General features: G+C 41.6%; 1 protein-coding gene across 2 annotated transcripts in view; it reads left to right on the top strand.

Annotated features, from left to right (window-relative positions):
- Window positions 1–18,145, top strand: part of LOC138755821 (cadherin-7-like) — a 176,362-nt gene that overhangs the window by 66,844 nt on the left and 91,373 nt on the right. For both annotated transcript variants that reach the window (XM_069922499.1, XM_069922500.1), the window contains exons 4-5: window positions 477–596; window positions 7,756–7,923. In XM_069922499.1, the coding sequence (XP_069778600.1) occupies window positions 477–596; window positions 7,756–7,923 (288 nt within the window). The remainder of the gene's footprint in view (window positions 1–476; window positions 597–7,755; window positions 7,924–18,145) is intronic.

Below are 18,145 nucleotides of genomic sequence, written 5' to 3'. Positions count from 1 at the left end.
CTGCCTTGAATCCAGAGACTTCTGGCTCCTGTACATTCTGCCTGAAGGTAGTAGGGAGAAGCTAGCATGACCAGGGTGTTGGGAATACCAGAGTAATTTCTATTCATTCACTTAACATCTGCAAGTCTATTGACTCTCCTATAAACAATCTCAACGTCAGTTCTCCGTGGTGAGAACTGGTATAAAATGATCATGTTTTGAATGAAGACATTTCTCCTCATCTCCTCACTCTTTGTCTCCTTATTCTGAGACAAGGGGCCCAGGTTTCAACTTCCTCAGCCAAGGACAACATCCTCCCTGCATCCAGCTTTCCAAAAGGTCTTGACTTCGTAAGTTAAAGGGCTGCATTAAATAGAACACAATGTAATTGCAGTATGCGTTTGTTGCTGTGCATTTGTTTGAACAGCAAAGCATTTGGAACAGAAAAAAAAGTGCAAGAAATATTGAATAAGTGTGTTTGCCTGAACTCTGTGCAGGAACCTCAGTTACCCAAGTAACGGCAACTGATGCTGATGACCCATTGTACGGGAGCCATGCCAGGGTTGTCTACCGACTCCTTCAAGGACAGCCATACTTCCTGGTGGAAGCAACAACAGGTAGGCAAAGAGACGTGTACCTCAGAATGCGATCGTCTTCCCAATGGAGTTTGATAATGAGCAGCAATGAGTCAGGAAGGTGTGACACAAATGATAGAAGGTGTGGTTGATGGAGTTCAATCTGAATAAGTGCAAAGCAATGCATTTTGGAACTTGAAGGTGGTGTAAAAACACATAAATGCTGGAGGAACTCATCAGGTCTTGCTGCATCCACAGGAGGCAAAGATATCTAACCGACGTTTCAGGTCTGATTTCTTTGGAAGGATTTTTAAAAGTGTGGAGGAACAGAGAGATCTTTAGGTCCATGTCCATAGATCCCTCCTAATTGCTATGCAAGTTGATTGAGTGGATGCGTTGGCCTTCATTAGTCAGGGGATTGAGTTCAAGAGTCATGAGGTAATGTTGCACCTCTATAAAACTCTGGTTAGGCCACACTTGTGTCCAGTTCTGATCGCCTCATTACAGGAAAGATGCTGAAGTTTAGTGCTAAGAAGACTTACCAGGATGTGGCCTGGATTGGAGAATATATGAAGCAAGGTTGACAGAGCCAGGACTTTTCTCTTTGGAGCAATAAAGGATGAGAAATGAGTTGATAGAGGTATGTAAGATTATGAGTGGCTTAGATAGGTGGGACAGCCAGCACATTTTTCCTGGGGTGACAACAGCAAAGACCAGAGGAGAGCAGTTTAAGGTAAGTGGAGGAAAACTGAGGGGAGACGTCAGAGGAACTTTTTATATACAGAGAGAGGAGGGTGCCTGGAATGCATTGCTGGGAGTGGCGGTGGTGCAATAGGGACATTCAAAAGGCTCTTAGTCACACAGATGTAAGAAAAATAGAGGGTTATGGGTGTGTAATAGGAAAGGTTTAGGCTGTTGTAGAGCGGGTTAAATGTTGTGAGTTGCAGGGCCTGCACTGTTCTATAATGTTCTATGTTAGACAGTACGTCTGTTTTATGTGTGAATCTTGAGCTCCTAAAGGACATCAGTGGTTAAGGAGTATCCAAGGGTAGAAATGTTGAGGAGTCCCGAGCCTGATCATTTCTACCCAGAGATGCTACCTGGCCTGATGAGTCCCTCCACCAGATCGGTGTTTGCTCAAGGTTCCAACCTCTGCAGTTTTTGTTGCTTTTCCAAAGGTGTGACACATTTCAAATTTGCATTGAAACGATGGTGAATGCCTCTCTTTGCAACAGGGGCAGGATAAAAGCTTAAAGACGTGTTGCCCTTTCAGCAATGTGAGCTGGATCATGAGGTGCAAAAAAAGATTCATGAGGGCTGTTACCGGGACATGAGGGCTTGAGTTACAAGGAGGGACTGCATAGGCTGGAGCTTGTACTTGGAGCGCAGGAGGCTGAGGTGTGACCTTTTTCAACATACTGTATATCAAACCATGAAGGGGGTGTCTAACCTTTGCCTCACCTCACCTCAGTAGAAATAGCTGACTTGCATTTACCAATCTATTACCCCCTAGATTTTATTTTATCAAATCTCCCCTAATTCTCCAATGCTCTGTGGAAAATATTCAGAATTAGAATTTAATGTTACAATATTCGTTATTTTGCAGCGGCTTCACAGTTCAAATATTTACCTTACAAAATAAATAGAAGTAAGGCAGTTTCTTTGGTTTATTGTTTGGTTCATTTTTAACCTTAATGCTAACCTGCTTAACCTTTCCCCTTAACTCAACTCCTCAAGTCCTGGCAAGATATCTGTAAATCTTCCCTGCATTCTTCCCATCTTTTTGATAACTTTCCGGTAGTTGGGTGACCAAAACTGCACACAATGCTCCAAGTTTGGCCTCACCGATATCTTATACCATTTACCTTAACATCCCAACTCCTGTCTTCAATACTTTGATTTATGAAGACCAATGTGCCAAAAGCTCTAGTTAAAACCCATGATGCAACTTTCGAGGAATTATGTATAGGTGGTCCTCAACTTACAAACTCCGTGAGTTACGTCTACCTGCACATACAACCGATTTTAAAAAAAATACTGTGCACATGTTGAGATTCTTTATTAAAGGTTCACGTGTTGAATTTTTTAAATGAAAAATTGCTTTAATATCTCGTTCAAATCCAACTTATGACCAATCTGAGTTATGACCAATCCTACGGTCCCAAATACAGTTGTAAGTTGAGTGCTACCTGTATCTGCATTCCCAGATCCATCTATTCTACTACACTCCTCAGTGCCCTACAGTTTACCGTGTAAATCCTATATTAAATGCAACATCTCATGCATGTTGTGACAGAATTTAGATATGATTGGGGCAGGGTTTTTAGTGGAGGTCACATACAAACACATTAAAACAGATCTTATTTAAAATACTGGACTTCTTCTCATGCTAGACATGTCGGGGCCAGCAGTCTTTGCAAAAGCTTTGGAGAGTGCCCAAGAGACTTCATAAATGGATTGTTGTTTACAAAAAGGCAACAGATGAAAGGGCTTGTTGGAGCTGCAGATTGCCTGGAAAGGAACTTACTGTTCTAAGAGGGTCATGTGGTTTTGCAAGCAGAGAGAGTCAAACAGGCTTTCTCTCAGAGAGAGAGGGGGAGAGAGAGAGAGAGAGAGAGAGAGAGAGAGAGACAGACAGATATCAGTTCTACAGTGTTACAGTCAGCAGTATCAACTGGCACTGGAACAGGACAAGCTGGCAAGCATGTGGAAAAACCCCATTGGGAAGATGGGTTGTGAGTGTTTAGTTCAGCCTGGTCAAAGCCCTTGTGGTTTATGCAAGAAGAGAGGACTGGCTGTCTGATGTTTTACTTGGAATAAGAGAAACAAAAAGGATCTCTGTGGTGACCTGAATGAAAGAGGTTATCATCTGGAGAACCCTGAGGGGGCAAGCTTCGTCAGCAAGACACTGAAGTGACTGAGGGAAGTACACCAGTTGTGGATGTCCTGGAACAACACATCTCTCTTTGAAAACCAAAAAAAATCTTCCTGAGCGGTAACCATTTACCTTTTGAGCACCAAAGCCTGGTGAACTTTATAAATGTTAAATTCTGTGCACAGTCTAAGAATTGCCTGCGACCAGTGAACATGGAGGAATGAGAAGTGAGATTGGACTGTGAATCAAAGAACTTACACACACATTACATATCTGTGTGCTTAAAATTAGAAGGGGGTTAAGTTAGATTAGTTAAGTCAATAGTGATAAGTTAAAGTGTAATTCAGTTTTCAAGTTTAAAGATAATTAAAAGCAACTTTTGTTGAAGTAACCATTTGTCTTGGTGAATATCTATTGCTGCTGGATTTTGGGGTCCTCTGGGCTCATAACAATTCCCACTGCCATTTTATAGTCAATTTTCCCAAATGTTTCTTACCCCTCTGCAACATTTAAAAGCCGTCATTGCTGCCCACTGCTACCCAACTCTTCGTGTGATCTGCAAATTTGCCAATCCAATTTCCCACGTTGACATCCAGATCATTGATATAGATGACAAACAATAGAGGATCCCACACTGATCCCTGAAGCACACCACTACTCCAGGCCTGCTGTCAGAGAGGCATTCTTCGACCACCACTCTCTGACTTCTCCCATAAAGCAAAGTCTAATCCAATTTACCATCTCATCCAGAATATTGAGTGACGGAAACTTTTTGATCAACCTTCCCTGCCTTTTTAAAGCCTATGAAGACATCATCCATTGACTTTCCTTCATCACCTTTAATGGTAATTACCTCCAAAACTGACATAAGGTCCCCATTTTTCTATATGCCTTGCCCATTTGTGTTTGTGTCTGTTTGAAGGTTTTAAGGCCTTTAAACATACTGATTGTACCTGAATCTACCACCTATCTATAAGCAATTTCCAAATATCAACCACACTAACTTTCCCCTCAAATTCCCTTTAAAGCTCTTTCCTTTATCCTATTTCCTTTTGTTTTTTAGTGCTCCATAGGAATCATAGGAAAATATTCTTGACTCTCTGCCCCATCGATGCCTCATAAAATCTGGACCAGGTCACCCTTCAGTCTCCTTTGATCCAGAGAAAACAAGCCCAGCCTATTCGGACTCTGCACAATCTTCCATTCAAGGCAAAAATCCCGGAGAATCTCCTCTGATTACTCTCCAATGCAACCCATCCTCCTTCAGTGTGGTTACAAGAACCGCACACAATAACCCAAGTTCAAGCTGATTATCTGATTGCACAGAACAACCTGACGAAACAACGTTCTCTGGTCCTCAGTCTAAAAGCATGCAGACACACATGGAGACAAATATTACATATGCAGGACAAATCTACAAATATTAAATGAATAAATAAATGGAATTTTAGTGAATATTGGCATCTTGGATGGTTCGTACGAGTCGCTGATCAGTAGTGTCCCTAACCATGGGAAGAAACTGGCTCTGATACTCTCGATGGGAGCAACTGAAAGTTATCGAGTGCGGGGTGGAGGGGGTGCTCAATGATTCTGCGTGCCCTCACCCTCTTCAGACAACAATCCTGGTAGATCACATCACATCAGGGTGGGGGTGTGGCGCAGGGAGACCCCAGCGATCCTCTCTGCCACTCTAATAGTCCGGTCGATTGACCACCGATCCAATTCTCTGCAGCAAATGTACCACCCTTTGATGCTGCCAGCCAGGAGGCTCTCCATGGAGCTCCTGTAGAAGGTTGACGTGACGGTGACTGGTAGCCTTTCCCGCTTCAGTGGGTGTTGCACCTTCCTGAACAAGTGAGGTGATGCTGTGTGTCCACGATAGGTCACTCGTTAAATGGACTCCGAGGAACTTGACGCTCTGTCCAAGTGTATTCTTTCCACTGGAACTACATATCGATAAATACAACTTTTTTCTTCTCTCCACAGTATTCCCACAAGAATAGAAAGAAATAGTTTTTCTCAAAACATTCCGAGCATCTCCAAACCTGCAGTCAGAATCACACATGAATTATTGGACTCCAATTCAGAGGAACAAGGATGAATATTAATGTCTGAACACATTCCAAAGACATGAATTTTTATCAGCTAATTCAGAATGCTAATTTTCCTTCAAAAGTCATAAACCTATTTTTTTTTAATCTTGGTTTTATTCTGCTGTGAACCACCACTGAGCAATTTGCACTGAAGTATATTATCTTGTCATTTAATCCCAAACAACTTTTGCTTCGGCGGGGAGTATGGGAATTCCCTGAATGTGCACAACTGTTCTCGAGTGCAGTGATTTTCCCTTTGCCCAACTGGTTTGGAATTTTGTCGTCCTGTCGATGGTGAAGGGGCAAAGCAGTCAAAAACAACTTGGAGGAAGTTGTTGCATCATGAGCTTCTCTCAATGTTGTGAACATCCCTGGATCTGTTTCTTGTGAACATCCCTGGATCTGTTTCGCCTCTCATGGTTACCCATCTGAACAAAGCATTCCTGACTGATGAAGATCTTTCATATTCCCAGTGTAAGATATATTTAGCATGCAGGGCATGTGGCCAAGATACACTGGATGATCCAGTGGGAGATCAGAGGTGGAGAGGGTGAGCAAATGCAAGTTATTTTGAGTTACTATCGTGGAGGACCTTTCCCTGGATGCAACACACTAATGGCGTCGTGAAGAGAGCACATCAGTGCCTCTACCTCCTCAGGAGTTCGGGAAGGTTCAGTATGACTTCAGAAACCCTGGCAACTTTTTATAGCTGTCAGCTGTGCTGACCGGCTGGTATGGGGACACCACTACCCTTGAGTGTAAAGCCCCACCAAAAGTGGTGGTCACAGCCCAGGACATCACAGGGAAAACCCTCCCCACCATCAAGATCATTAACGGGGAAGACTGCCATCGGAGAGCAGCAACAATTTTCGAGGATCCACACCACCCAGTACTTGCTCTGTTCTTGCTGGTCCCATCAGGACTCACACCACCAGGTTCAGGAACAGCTACTACCTCTCTACCATCAGAATCTTCAACAATAAGTTCAATCTGAGGCTCATTTAAAATTCTTACTTACACTAACACTGGTTTGGTTTGCATAAACAGTTGTATTCAAGGATAGGTTGACATGCCTGGAAAGTGTTTCACTTTGCCTCAGTGCATGTGACCATGAAGAAATCAGTTCAATTACTTCCACATTCATATTTGCTCAAACCAGTTGTATAGAACTCATGAGCTTGACCCAAGACCAACAACAACAAAACGTGCAAATGGGTAGACCCCCTCCACTCGGAAATTAAAAAGAGCCACATTGTCATTTTTTGATCAAGTTTACACACATTTTTTCCATGTCCTAGATAGAAAGATTCAACAAACTATGCCTGTCCTGATATAGCAAGCTGGCGTGTCATTTTATTGACTTGAAAGAACCTTAAATTACTGACACCAGCAGAAATCACCTTGATGCAACTCTCACATATAATCTCATGGGAATTAAACTCCTGAAATTGTGGCCGTAGATGACAGAACCAAATTAAAATTGGATTATTGTTTTTGATAAATAAGCCCCTCGACTGTCATAGAGTCAGAGACAGGCCCCTCGGCTCGACTTGTCGCTGCTGTACAGGCTTGTCCCATTTGCCTGTGTTTGGCCAATATCCCTCTCAGCTGTTCCCATCCAAGAATCTGCCTAAATTGGAGGAAACACACTTGATTTTCCATCTGGGCACGCTCCAACCAAATGGCCTTGACATTGACTTCTCTGGTTTTTATTAGCCTCCTCCCTGTTCTCCCTCCCTTCCCCGTTCCTCTGTCTTCATCCCTCCAGCTCTCTGACCCTTCCCTCTTCATTCATAGAGCCATCCCCCCTCCCACTGTTTCCTGGGGTGCTCTCCCTCCATTATCCACCTATTACCTCCTGCCCTGTGGGACCATGCTCTGCCCCCACCCCGTCCCTCCCCACCAACATTTTGTTCAACACCTGTCGACATTTTTCCACACCATGATGAAGGGTTCAAGCTCAAAATGATGGTTATGAATCTTTATCTTTGCTTTATAAAGTGGACTGTCTGACCTGCTGAGTACTCCTGCTTTGTGTTTTTACTTCAACCACGATGTCTGCAGACTTTCATCATTTACTTTTACTGTCTGTTTTACATTTTTACCTTCTCTCAATCTCTAGATTTGGATTCACCTTCTCTGGGACGTGGCAAACGTGTATTTTGTGTTTATCTGATGTGATGTACAGGAAGCTCTGTTTCCTTTTTAATCGAGAAAGGACTGTCTTCTGCAGGAATTATTCGAGTGGCTTTGTCCAATATGGACAGGGAGGTCAAGGAGCATCACCTGGTTGTCATTGAGGCGAAGGACATGGCTGGACTGAGAGGAGGTCTGTCAGGGACAACCAATGTGACCATCACCTTGTCTGATGTTAATGACAATGGACCAAAATTCCAGCAGAGTAAGTATCCCATCAGGGAGAAGGATTATTGTGTGAAAACGTTCACGAACAGGCTGAAAGGTCCTTTCTTCGCCACAGCCATCAGGCTCCCAAATGAACCCGATCGCGGCACAGCTAGCGTAATGGCCAGCGCTGCACTATCACAGCGCAGGTGACCTGGGTTCAAATCTGGTGTTATCTGTAAGGAGTTGTGTGTGTGTGTTCTCTCCATGTCTGCAAAGGATTCCCCCAGATGTTCCATTTTCATCCCAGCCTCCAAAACCTTTTTTTTTTGGCGGGGGGGGGGCGGGGTTGTTGGTTAATTGGTGCATTTGTGTGGCGAGTTTAAAAAAAGTTTTTTTTTAAACTTAGACATACATCATGAAAGGACCTGTTACAAAATTTGTAAAACTATCAAAATAATGTCAAGAGACCTGAGAGTGCACCTAATTGAGTTTAAAATTCTGCACCATTTATATTAGACTCCAGCAAGGTTAGGGTTGAAAAATACCCTGAATTCTGGCACGGTAAGGTGGGTAAAGGGGAAATGTACATGTGCTTTGGATTTGTCCCAGAATTCAGGAATTTTGGATTACATAAATATATTGGTGAAGTTTCAGGTATTCAAATTCTTCTTTGCCCCAGACTCTGGGGAAACTCAGGTTACTTGGGTATAAACACTCTTTAAATTGCATTCAGACAAGTGTAATGGTAGGAAGACAAATTATTCTTGGAGGATGGAAGAATTTGGGGGAGGAACCATCATTTCAGGAAATGGCCAAAGTGTCAGCATTTGCAATACGATACCTTTATTGTCATTTAAGACCAGACTGTAAAACAGTACACAGTAAAAAAACACAAGATAACATTCTTCCGTACCCTAATGCTACCTACATATCTCGAGATTGCACAAAAACAACGTAGACAACACAAGATTACGCCATTCCTATCCCAGGCAAAACAAAATTACATGAGACTGAAAAACATCTACACAGAGCTACACAGTGAATAAAAATAATGGTGCAAACATTACAGTAGAAGATGAAATCTAGACAGTGATCACAGTGGAAACGAGATACATTTTTTTAGACTTAGATTTTAAAAATTCTAGTAGCTTGAAGTGAAGAACTGCCTCACAGTTCAAGTCCATATGGGCCCACAAGCCTCGCCACAATAGCGATGGAGAGACCCAATGCCAACCCCACCATCAGCCACAGGGCCCCACTCTCCAAGACTGCTCAGCCTCTAGAACCTCCGGGCCAGGCACCCGACACAGCCGCTCTGGGCTCCCCGACCTTTCCGTCACCCAACACACAGACCTTCAGATCCTCCCAGCTGGGCGCGCGACGCAGCCTGCTCCGGCACACCGCCGCAAAACCCGCCGCAGCGTCTCCTCGGCCACTGGCAGCAAACAACGTCGAAGTCTGGAGGCCTCTCCCCCACAACAGAGGCCCGATCACCGCAGCAGACCAGGCCGCAGCTGCCTTCCTAAAGTCTGTACCTTACTTCACGGTTCACACATTTCCACAGCCCCACAACGCTCGGACGTCCAATGTTCATCAATTCAGAATGGTTGCAAGGTACTTTTCTTAACCGTTGAGGTGGCGTCAGGTCTGGAGAAGACGCTGCAGCCACTGCCTTGCCACCACCCTCTGGAACCGGAGCTCTCTTACAGACAGTTTGATAAATTGGACCTCTATACACAAAAAATGGGGCAAATATCTAGGTTTCCTGAGGTGGGGTGGTGGGGGAGGGGGAGGAAATAGTGGAGGATGCAGCGGTGAAGCATATTAGTTAACAGCCGGTTTTTTTCTGTGTTTTGAGATCTAAATAGATGCATATGGTTATTGATCTTGTTTCTATTTTAAGGATAACTCATGTTTTGTAACTTATGATGCACATCACTTTAACACTGACTCAACGGTTTGGAGGAACTTATTTTTTAAAGAACTCGATAAGGAAAAATTAAATCACAAAAAAAAGCGCTGCCTTAGCTTGGTGCTAATTCATCTTCCTTTTTCAAAGTAATCCAACATTTTGAACCTGCCTAGATGGTCCCGTTTCAGTTTTTCCTTCCTCTATGTTCTCTTCACATGGGTGTGCTATGTTAGAGAAAACCTGTTAGACTGCTTGCAGAGAATCCCATGTCATTGTATCGGATATTTTGTGATCTATCAAGTGATGCTCTCAACTCAGGGATGTACCATAAAAGTTATCAATATTGAAGTCAATGTATAAAGTCTTCATGATAACATTAGCATACATTTATAACCAAAATTCTTCTTGCAAACTGAGAGGGAAATTTGTTTTCAAACGCCACCTGGAGTGGCAGTCCGTCGATGGATCGATTATGGTTTTTAGATCTCAATGTTGGGAAAATCATGGAAAAAAATTAACATAATTACCTCCCGTGTGATCGTCCACAGTGTAGACTGGAAGTACCTAAGTGCAACTGTCCCGGTGGTTGGACGTGCAGTCGAGTGGAGGGGATGACCTTCAACGAACTTTTCAGGGTGACAAACACATGGTCCCACCACTGATCCAGGCACTGCCATATGTCTAAACAATGGGCAGGAAGGGAGAAAACTACGTAACCCATGCTGTCGCAGGTGACAATGGCTGTGGGACCTAATCTCCAATGCAGGGCCAGCAACAGAAACTTTGCCACAAGGAAATCCTCTCAGCTTCTCAAAGACCTTGACAAGACATTTGTTCCCAGGCTCCGCCTCACATGCAGTGAGACACGGAAGTCTGCAGTCTCTGTAGCTGTACCCCTTATGGATGCTGAGTTCCTCCAGGATTTCTGTGTTCTTACTACAGCTCACAGGCAAAATCTGGCAGGAAGCCCTAAAAGAATGTGTTCTTTAAAGTTATAAACAACTAGAGATAAGGAAAGCTTGTGTGCACATTCACAGATTCAAGACAATTCAGAGAAATTTTCCTAAAGGGACAAAGTAAGGTACAAATTTGTTTACCATTCCCAGGAACCAGGAGAAGCCAGGTTGCAGTGTGAAGAACCCAAGATGGTTAAGGAGATGTTTCATTGGGCTAAAGACTTTGAGCAAAAGATCCTCTCAAAGAATTGTTTGGTAGTGAGTTGAGCCAGCAAGGTGCACCGACAACCCTTGGCAAGAGGTTGGAACCAGTAGCCAAAGAAGAAGCGGCTTCAACTAGCAAGCAAGAAGAGGACCCAATCAAGGCACTGCAGGCCTCATTAGCTGGCTTAAAGGATAGTGGAACTGCAGCAGATGAATGTATATTGTAAAGTCCCACTGGTGCTGTACCAAGCGAAATGCAGAAGATAGAGACTCAATCAACGGTATCTGAAAGTTCAGATGTGAATCCTGATGATGCTATTTCCAAGGTTATGCACGCAGGAAGATCTTCAAAGTCTTTAAAGGCACCTAGAGCAAGTACTGCTTTGTGTGCTTCAAGCACATCAGGTCTGCATGCTAAGGCACAAGCAGAATTGGTCACTGTCTGTACACACCATGAGTGATTGGAGAAAAGATATGGGAATATGGAAGCCGAAATCAAGAAACACCAACTGGGGCAAGAAGAGCTATAGAAAATGTTCCAAATGACTAATGAAGAACAAAAAAGATTATTGAAGAGAGAAAGAAAAGACTCGAGCTTGAAGAACAACATGCTATGAAGATGGCCAAAGCAAAAGCATTATCTTAGGATTCTGCAAGATCTATCACTCAAAGTGAAATACCCAAAGGGCTAGCACCTAACATTCCAGCAGAACAATGGGTACAGCAGCCACAAGAAACATGTCTACTCGAGCAAGGAGCCACGGGTGGTGTTGCAAGGGCTCAAATGACAATGACCAACCCTGTGGAAAGAGCAAGCGATGTTCAGTCTCTTCCGAGTACACAATATATGGATCTTCCCAAAAGGAAAGTATTTCAAAAAAGTTCAACCATGCAAGTTGATCATCCTCAACCATTGATTTCTCTTCGTGTTGCTGAAGAACCAGCGACAAGTCAAGGATCCCCATCAATGCCGTCACTTACAACTCAAGGATCTCATTAATGCCATCACTTACAGTTCAAGATCCATTTCTTCCAGTTCACCACAAGACAACCAGTTGCAAGCCAGGGTGCATAAGACAATATAATATCACTCATAGCAAAACAAAATGAAGTTTCTACTATGTTAGCACAGCAACAAGGTATATGCGGTTTACCTAAGAAGGAAATTCAAGTTTTTAATGGAGATCCATTACAATATCTGGCGTTCATGAAATCCTTTGAACATCACGTTAAAAGTAATACTAAAAATGCTAAAGATCGTCTGTATTACCTGGAACAGTATACTGGATGACAGGTGAAGGAGTTATTCAAAAGTTGCCAATATATGAATCCAGAACAAGGTTTTAAAAGGGCAAAATAATTATTACATCATCATTATAGGAATGAACATCAAATCTCAAGGGCCCACATAGACAAGATTCTTTCTTGGTCAGCAATAAAATCAAAAGACACAAAGGCTTTTACAAGCATATGCATTCTTTCTGAGAGGATGTTGTAGCACAATGGGAAGTAGAGTACATTAGCAAGAGCTGAATTTATTTGCTAATTTGTTGATTATTGTAAATAAATTGCCTTATAAGCTAAAGGATTTATGGAGAACCAAAGTTGCAGATCCTAAGGTGCTTCCTAGAAGGGAAGCCACATTTAAGGAATGGCATCTATATGTTTACACCATACCAGTATTTGGAAATATTAAGGAAACTTCAAAGGTTCCTAAAGATGTAAAGAAGTCTAAATCATCGTCTCAACAGAAGCCAAAGGGAAGTACCTTTGGTTCTGCTGTGTCCGATACAAGCACAAGAAAGAACAAGGAAACAAAGGAAAACGAAGATCAGATTGTTCAGGAAAGTTGTTTGTATTGCAAGAATAATCATGCGTTAGAAAGATATTCACGATTGGAGAAAAAAGTCATATGATGAGAAATTAACCTTTTTAAAGAAGAATATGTTTTGGTTCCTTGTGTAAAGGCCACATCAGCAAAACTTGTAATAAGCGACTCATTTGTGATATATACAGTTTAAAACATCCCAAGTTACAGTATACTCAATGAAGAAAAATTGAGAAGGAAGTCAAGCAATCTGAATCGAAGACTAATGCGACAGTCAATGAGGATGCTTTAGCTTCGGTTCAAACAAACAGCCTGACTGGGACCGGTAACAAAGCTCTCTCAATAGTTCCTGTGCAGGTTAAAGCTAAAAAGGGGAGCTTCATACTGCAGACCTACGCATTTCTTGATCCTGGAAGTACCACATCATTTTGTACTGTTGAATTAATAAATAAACTTAATCTTCATGGTAAAAGATCACAGATCTTGTTGAAGACAATGAATGATGAAAAGAACATTGAAAGGTTTGTTGGATTGAATAGCAAGTAATTTTGCCATCTTCCAAGTGTATATACTCAGAAGACTATGCTTTTGAATAAGGAGAATATTCCCTATCAGGATTATATCTAACAATGGGATCACTTAAAAGACGTTTGCGTACCCAAGATCGATGCCAAAATCGAGGTGTTAATTGGATTAGATGTACCAAAAGCTCTCGAACCTCTAGAAGTAATAAGGAGTCAAAATGATGGACCTTATGCCGTGAAACGTTACTTCGATGGACAATTAATGGAGCCTGCAGCTGACGTCGTCCGCGAAGCCAAGCCAAAGAAAAAAGAAGAGGAAAAATGAGTGTAATGATCAGTAATCGTTAAATGTAAATATCAACCAAATTTCAGTTGTGAAACTTAATGATCTGTGGGAACAACAGTTTAAAATTGATTTTCCTGAATGTCTCACTGATATTCAAGAACCTTCAAAGGAGGACAAGCAGCTTCTGGATTTAGTTTCAAATTCTGTTAAACATATTGATGGTCATTACTGTATATTACCTTTGAAGAAGAGAGAAATTTGTATGCAGAATTTGCACGGCAAACAGTAGAATTTGCACGGCAAACAGCAGAATTTGCACGGCAAATTGCAGAATTTGTATGCCAAACAGTAGAATTTGTACGCCAAATAGTAGAATTTGCATGGCAAAAAGTAGAATTTGCACGGCAAACAGCAGAATTTGTACGCCAAACAGTAGAATTTGTACGCCAAACAGCAGAATTTCCACGGCAAACAGCAGAATTTGTATGCCAAACAGCAGAATTTGTACGCCAAACAGTAGAATTTGTACGCCAAACAGCAGAATTTGTACGCCAGACATCAGAATTTGTACGCCAAATAGTAGAATTTGCATGGCAAACAGTAGAATTTGCACAGCAAACAGTAGAATTTGCACACCAAACAGTAGAATTTGTACGCCAAACAGTAGAATTTGCACGGCAAACAGCAGAATTTGTACGCCAAACAGTAGAATTTGCACGGCAAACAGCAGAATTTGTACGCCAAACAGCAGAATTTGTACGCCAAACAGCAGAATTTGTACGCCAGACATCAGAATTTGTACGCCAAATAGTAGAATTTGCACGGCAAACAGTAGAATTTGCACGGCAAACAGCAGAATTTGTACGCCAAACAGTAGAATTTGCACGGCAAACAGCAGAATTTGTACGCCAAACAGCAGAATTTGTACGCCAGACATCAGAATTTGTACGCCAAATAGTAGAATTTGCATGGCAAACAGTAGAATTTGCACAGCAAACAGTAGAATTTGCACGCCAAACAGTAGAATTTGTACGCCAAACAGTAGAATTTGCACGGCAAACAGCAGAATTTGTACGCCAAACAGTAGAATTTGCACGGCAAACAGCAGAATTTGTACGCCAAACAGCAGAATTTGTACGCCAGACATCAGAATTTGTACGCCAAATAGTAGAATTTGCACGGCAAACAGTAGAATTTGCACGGCAAACAGCAGAATTTGTACGCCAAACAGCAGAATTTGCACGGCAAACAGCAGAATTTGTACGTCAAACAACAGAACAGCGCATGCTGAATTTGAAGAGAAATTCTTCCTTTCATTTGGAATATACCAATGTCATGTTGAACATGATAACCATGGGTTATGTAGAAAAGGTATCTGAAGATATCTTGGAACGTAAAGATGGTAGAAAATGGTATTTACCTCATCATGGAGTTATATATCCACAAAAGGAGAAACTACATGTTGTATTGTGAAGCATCATTTCAAGGAGTTTCATTGAAATTTCAACTTTTACAAGGTCCAGATTTAACCAGTAGTTTAATAGGTGTTTTGATAAGATTTTGTAAAGAGCCTATTGTAATTGATGCAGATATTGAAGCGATGTTTGATCAAGTGAAAATACCATCAGAAGCTCGTGATTTTCTACAATTGTTATGGTGGCCTAATGGAGATTACAGTAAAGATATGATTGCATACAGAAGGACAGTTCATTTATTTGGAGCAACTTCGTCACCGAGTTGTGCAAATTTTGCTCTCAGGAAATGTGCTGAAGATAATGAAGAGTAATTTAGTTCTCAGACTATAAACATCAGGAATAATTTCTATGTTGATAATTGTCTTACATCAGTGGTTTCAGAAAAAGAAGCAATAGATCTTTATCATGAGTTGAAAGAGATCTGTAATAAAGGAGGTTTCTTCCTTACGAAATGGATTAGCAACAGTCGAGATGTGTTGGCTGTTATTCCTGAGGCAGAAAGAGCAAAGGAGATAAAACATCTTGATTTAGATTGTGACGTTCTACTTGTTGAAAGAATTCTAGGAGTTCAATAGTGTGTTCAGTCTGATGCTTTCAAATTCAAAATTGTTCTGAAAGAACAGGTATTCTTTCAATCGTAAGCTCAATATATGATCATTTGGGAATATTGGCACCAATAGTATTAATGGCCAAGAAAATTCTGCAAGAATTTTGCAGGAAAATTTGTATGGGATGAAACTGTACCAGATTCCATCGTACAAGATTGGATGAATTGGATTGAGAGTCTTAAAATGTTGGAGAATTTTGAAATCAACAGACGTTTTAAACCAACAGGCTTTGGAATTGCCACATTTGCTCGGTTACGTCACTTTGCTGAGACAAAGGTGGCTTTTGTACTGACAATTATTTAGTACAGCGAAATGACTGTAGATTTATAATGGGAAAAGCCAGAGTGGCTCCATTAAAACCAATCACCATACCGGGAATGGAATTGACTGCCTCTACTGTGGCGAGCAAAATGGACACTGTGTTAAGAAGAGAGTTACAGATAGAATTAGCAGATTGTGTGATTTGGACTGATAGTACATCAGTGCTTAAATACATTAATAACAAAACCATGAGGTTTCGTACCTTGTGACGAACAAAATTAATGAGATCGAGAAGGTTTCGCATGCTAATCAATGGGGATATGTTAAAACAGTGGATAATCCAGCTGACATGACTTCATGAGGATGAAAAGTTCAATCGTTTCTAAAAAAGCCAACACTTGGGTGTCTGGTCCTGAATTTCTTTCACAATCTCAAGAACAAATGCCTCAAAATCCAGAAGAGTTAAAAGAATTTTCAATGAAGGAATTACGTTCTGATAACGGATCTAACTTCACAGGAGCTCATCTAGAGTCACGGAAAGCAATTCAAAATTGGACTCAACATCAAATTCATGATGTATTACTTCAGAAAGAAATTAATTGGACATTTAACCTACCTGCAGGATCACATCGTGGAGGTGTGTGGGAAAGAATGATTAGATCAATCAAGAAAATTCTTAATTCCATTTGGAGTAATCAAAGACTTAATGATGACCATCTTCCGACAGCATTGTGCGAAATTGAAGCTATTTTAGTCATCAAATTTCTGTCAATTCAAATGATATTGAGGCACTTCCCATATTTACTCTTGTATCTGTAATAGCAGTTATTATATATTAGCCATTAATGCCAATAATAATAATTAGGAGCCAGAATGTGGTGGTTTTGAGTTCAGGATCTTACTTTCAAGACATCATTTACACTAAGGGAATAATGGTGTTAGCTTGCGCACATCCTGCTGCCCCTTCCTCCCTCCTCTCCTCTCGTGCTCTCCTCTTTCCCTCCACAAGCAACTGCCTATTTTTGCTGAAGAGCCCAGGCCCGAAACATTGGTCACCCTTTACTTTCTGAGGGCGCTGAGTTTCTCCAGCACTCAAGCCCAGAATCTGCTGACGTTCTCGACTAAACCACATGGCAATAGCTTAGTTTATTTTATTGGCGACACTTAAGAAAGTTCATCATTGTTATCTCAAACATGTTTCTACATCCAGAATTATATAAGCCGCTCTTTAATCTTATATTCGTGCATGATGAAGCACACTTTATCACATTACCAATTGAAATTGGCCCTGTTCGTTCTTTTCATCTGCATGTAAATTTCCAAGCCACCTCGGTGGTTTATATTTTCCTCTGTTGCCTTCGTTGTCCGACAGTCCCCAAACTACACATGTCCCGAATCATTCGAGATAATTGGAGCTGCAAGTTCAAAATGCCTGTCCTGAGGCCCACTGGAGTTCTGTGCAATGCAAATGGCTTGCCTTTGTCCAGAACCCAGCCAGCGACAGCTTGTTACCGCTCCCTTGAGTTTGCAGCAGATGGCACTCCATAGCAAGTGGAAATATGATGTCAAATGGATATTATGAAGGGCTGAGGCGGGCAGTGACAAACCACAGAAAAACCTGAATTCCCTCACTTAACGAGAAGGTAAACATTCATCAATCTACTAAATATTCAGCACATCCAAAAATCTAATCATCCAATCGATTGTGAAGACTTTTTCTACAGTAATGAGATGCCAAACATACATTTATTATTGAGAGGAAGTTCACCCTCAGACAAGACCCTGATAGTCTTGGATTAAATTTCCACTCCGGGAAGCCAATCTAGCATTCTTTGAAGAGTGCTCCACTGTCAGAGTTAACATGTCTTAATCAAGGCAGTGAACCAAATCATCATCTACTCTCTGAGGGTGTGAGAAACCAACTAATAAATGGTAAAGCCTGCAGATGCTGGGGTTGGGTGCAATGCACAAATGGGCCAGCAAAACTCAGCAGGTCACACAGCATCCACAGGAAGTAAAGGGGAACTTACGAGGGCAGTTTCAGAAAAAAGCTGTATGACACTTCTCTCCATTTTCCTGACTAATATTTATCTCTCTATCAGCATCTCTGAAGCAGGTTATCCATTGATCTTGCATTGCTCTCTATGGGAATTGGCGTGCAGAAGTTGTCTTTCATAGGTTCACAGATTTCTATTTTATTCAAGCAGGCCTTTCGACCGGATT

Source organism: Narcine bancroftii, chromosome 2, assembly GCF_036971445.1.
Source record: "Narcine bancroftii isolate sNarBan1 chromosome 2, sNarBan1.hap1, whole genome shotgun sequence".
Taxonomy (NCBI): domain Eukaryota; kingdom Metazoa; phylum Chordata; class Chondrichthyes; order Torpediniformes; family Narcinidae; genus Narcine; species Narcine bancroftii.
This window is presented reverse-complemented; position numbering and strand designations above follow the sequence as displayed.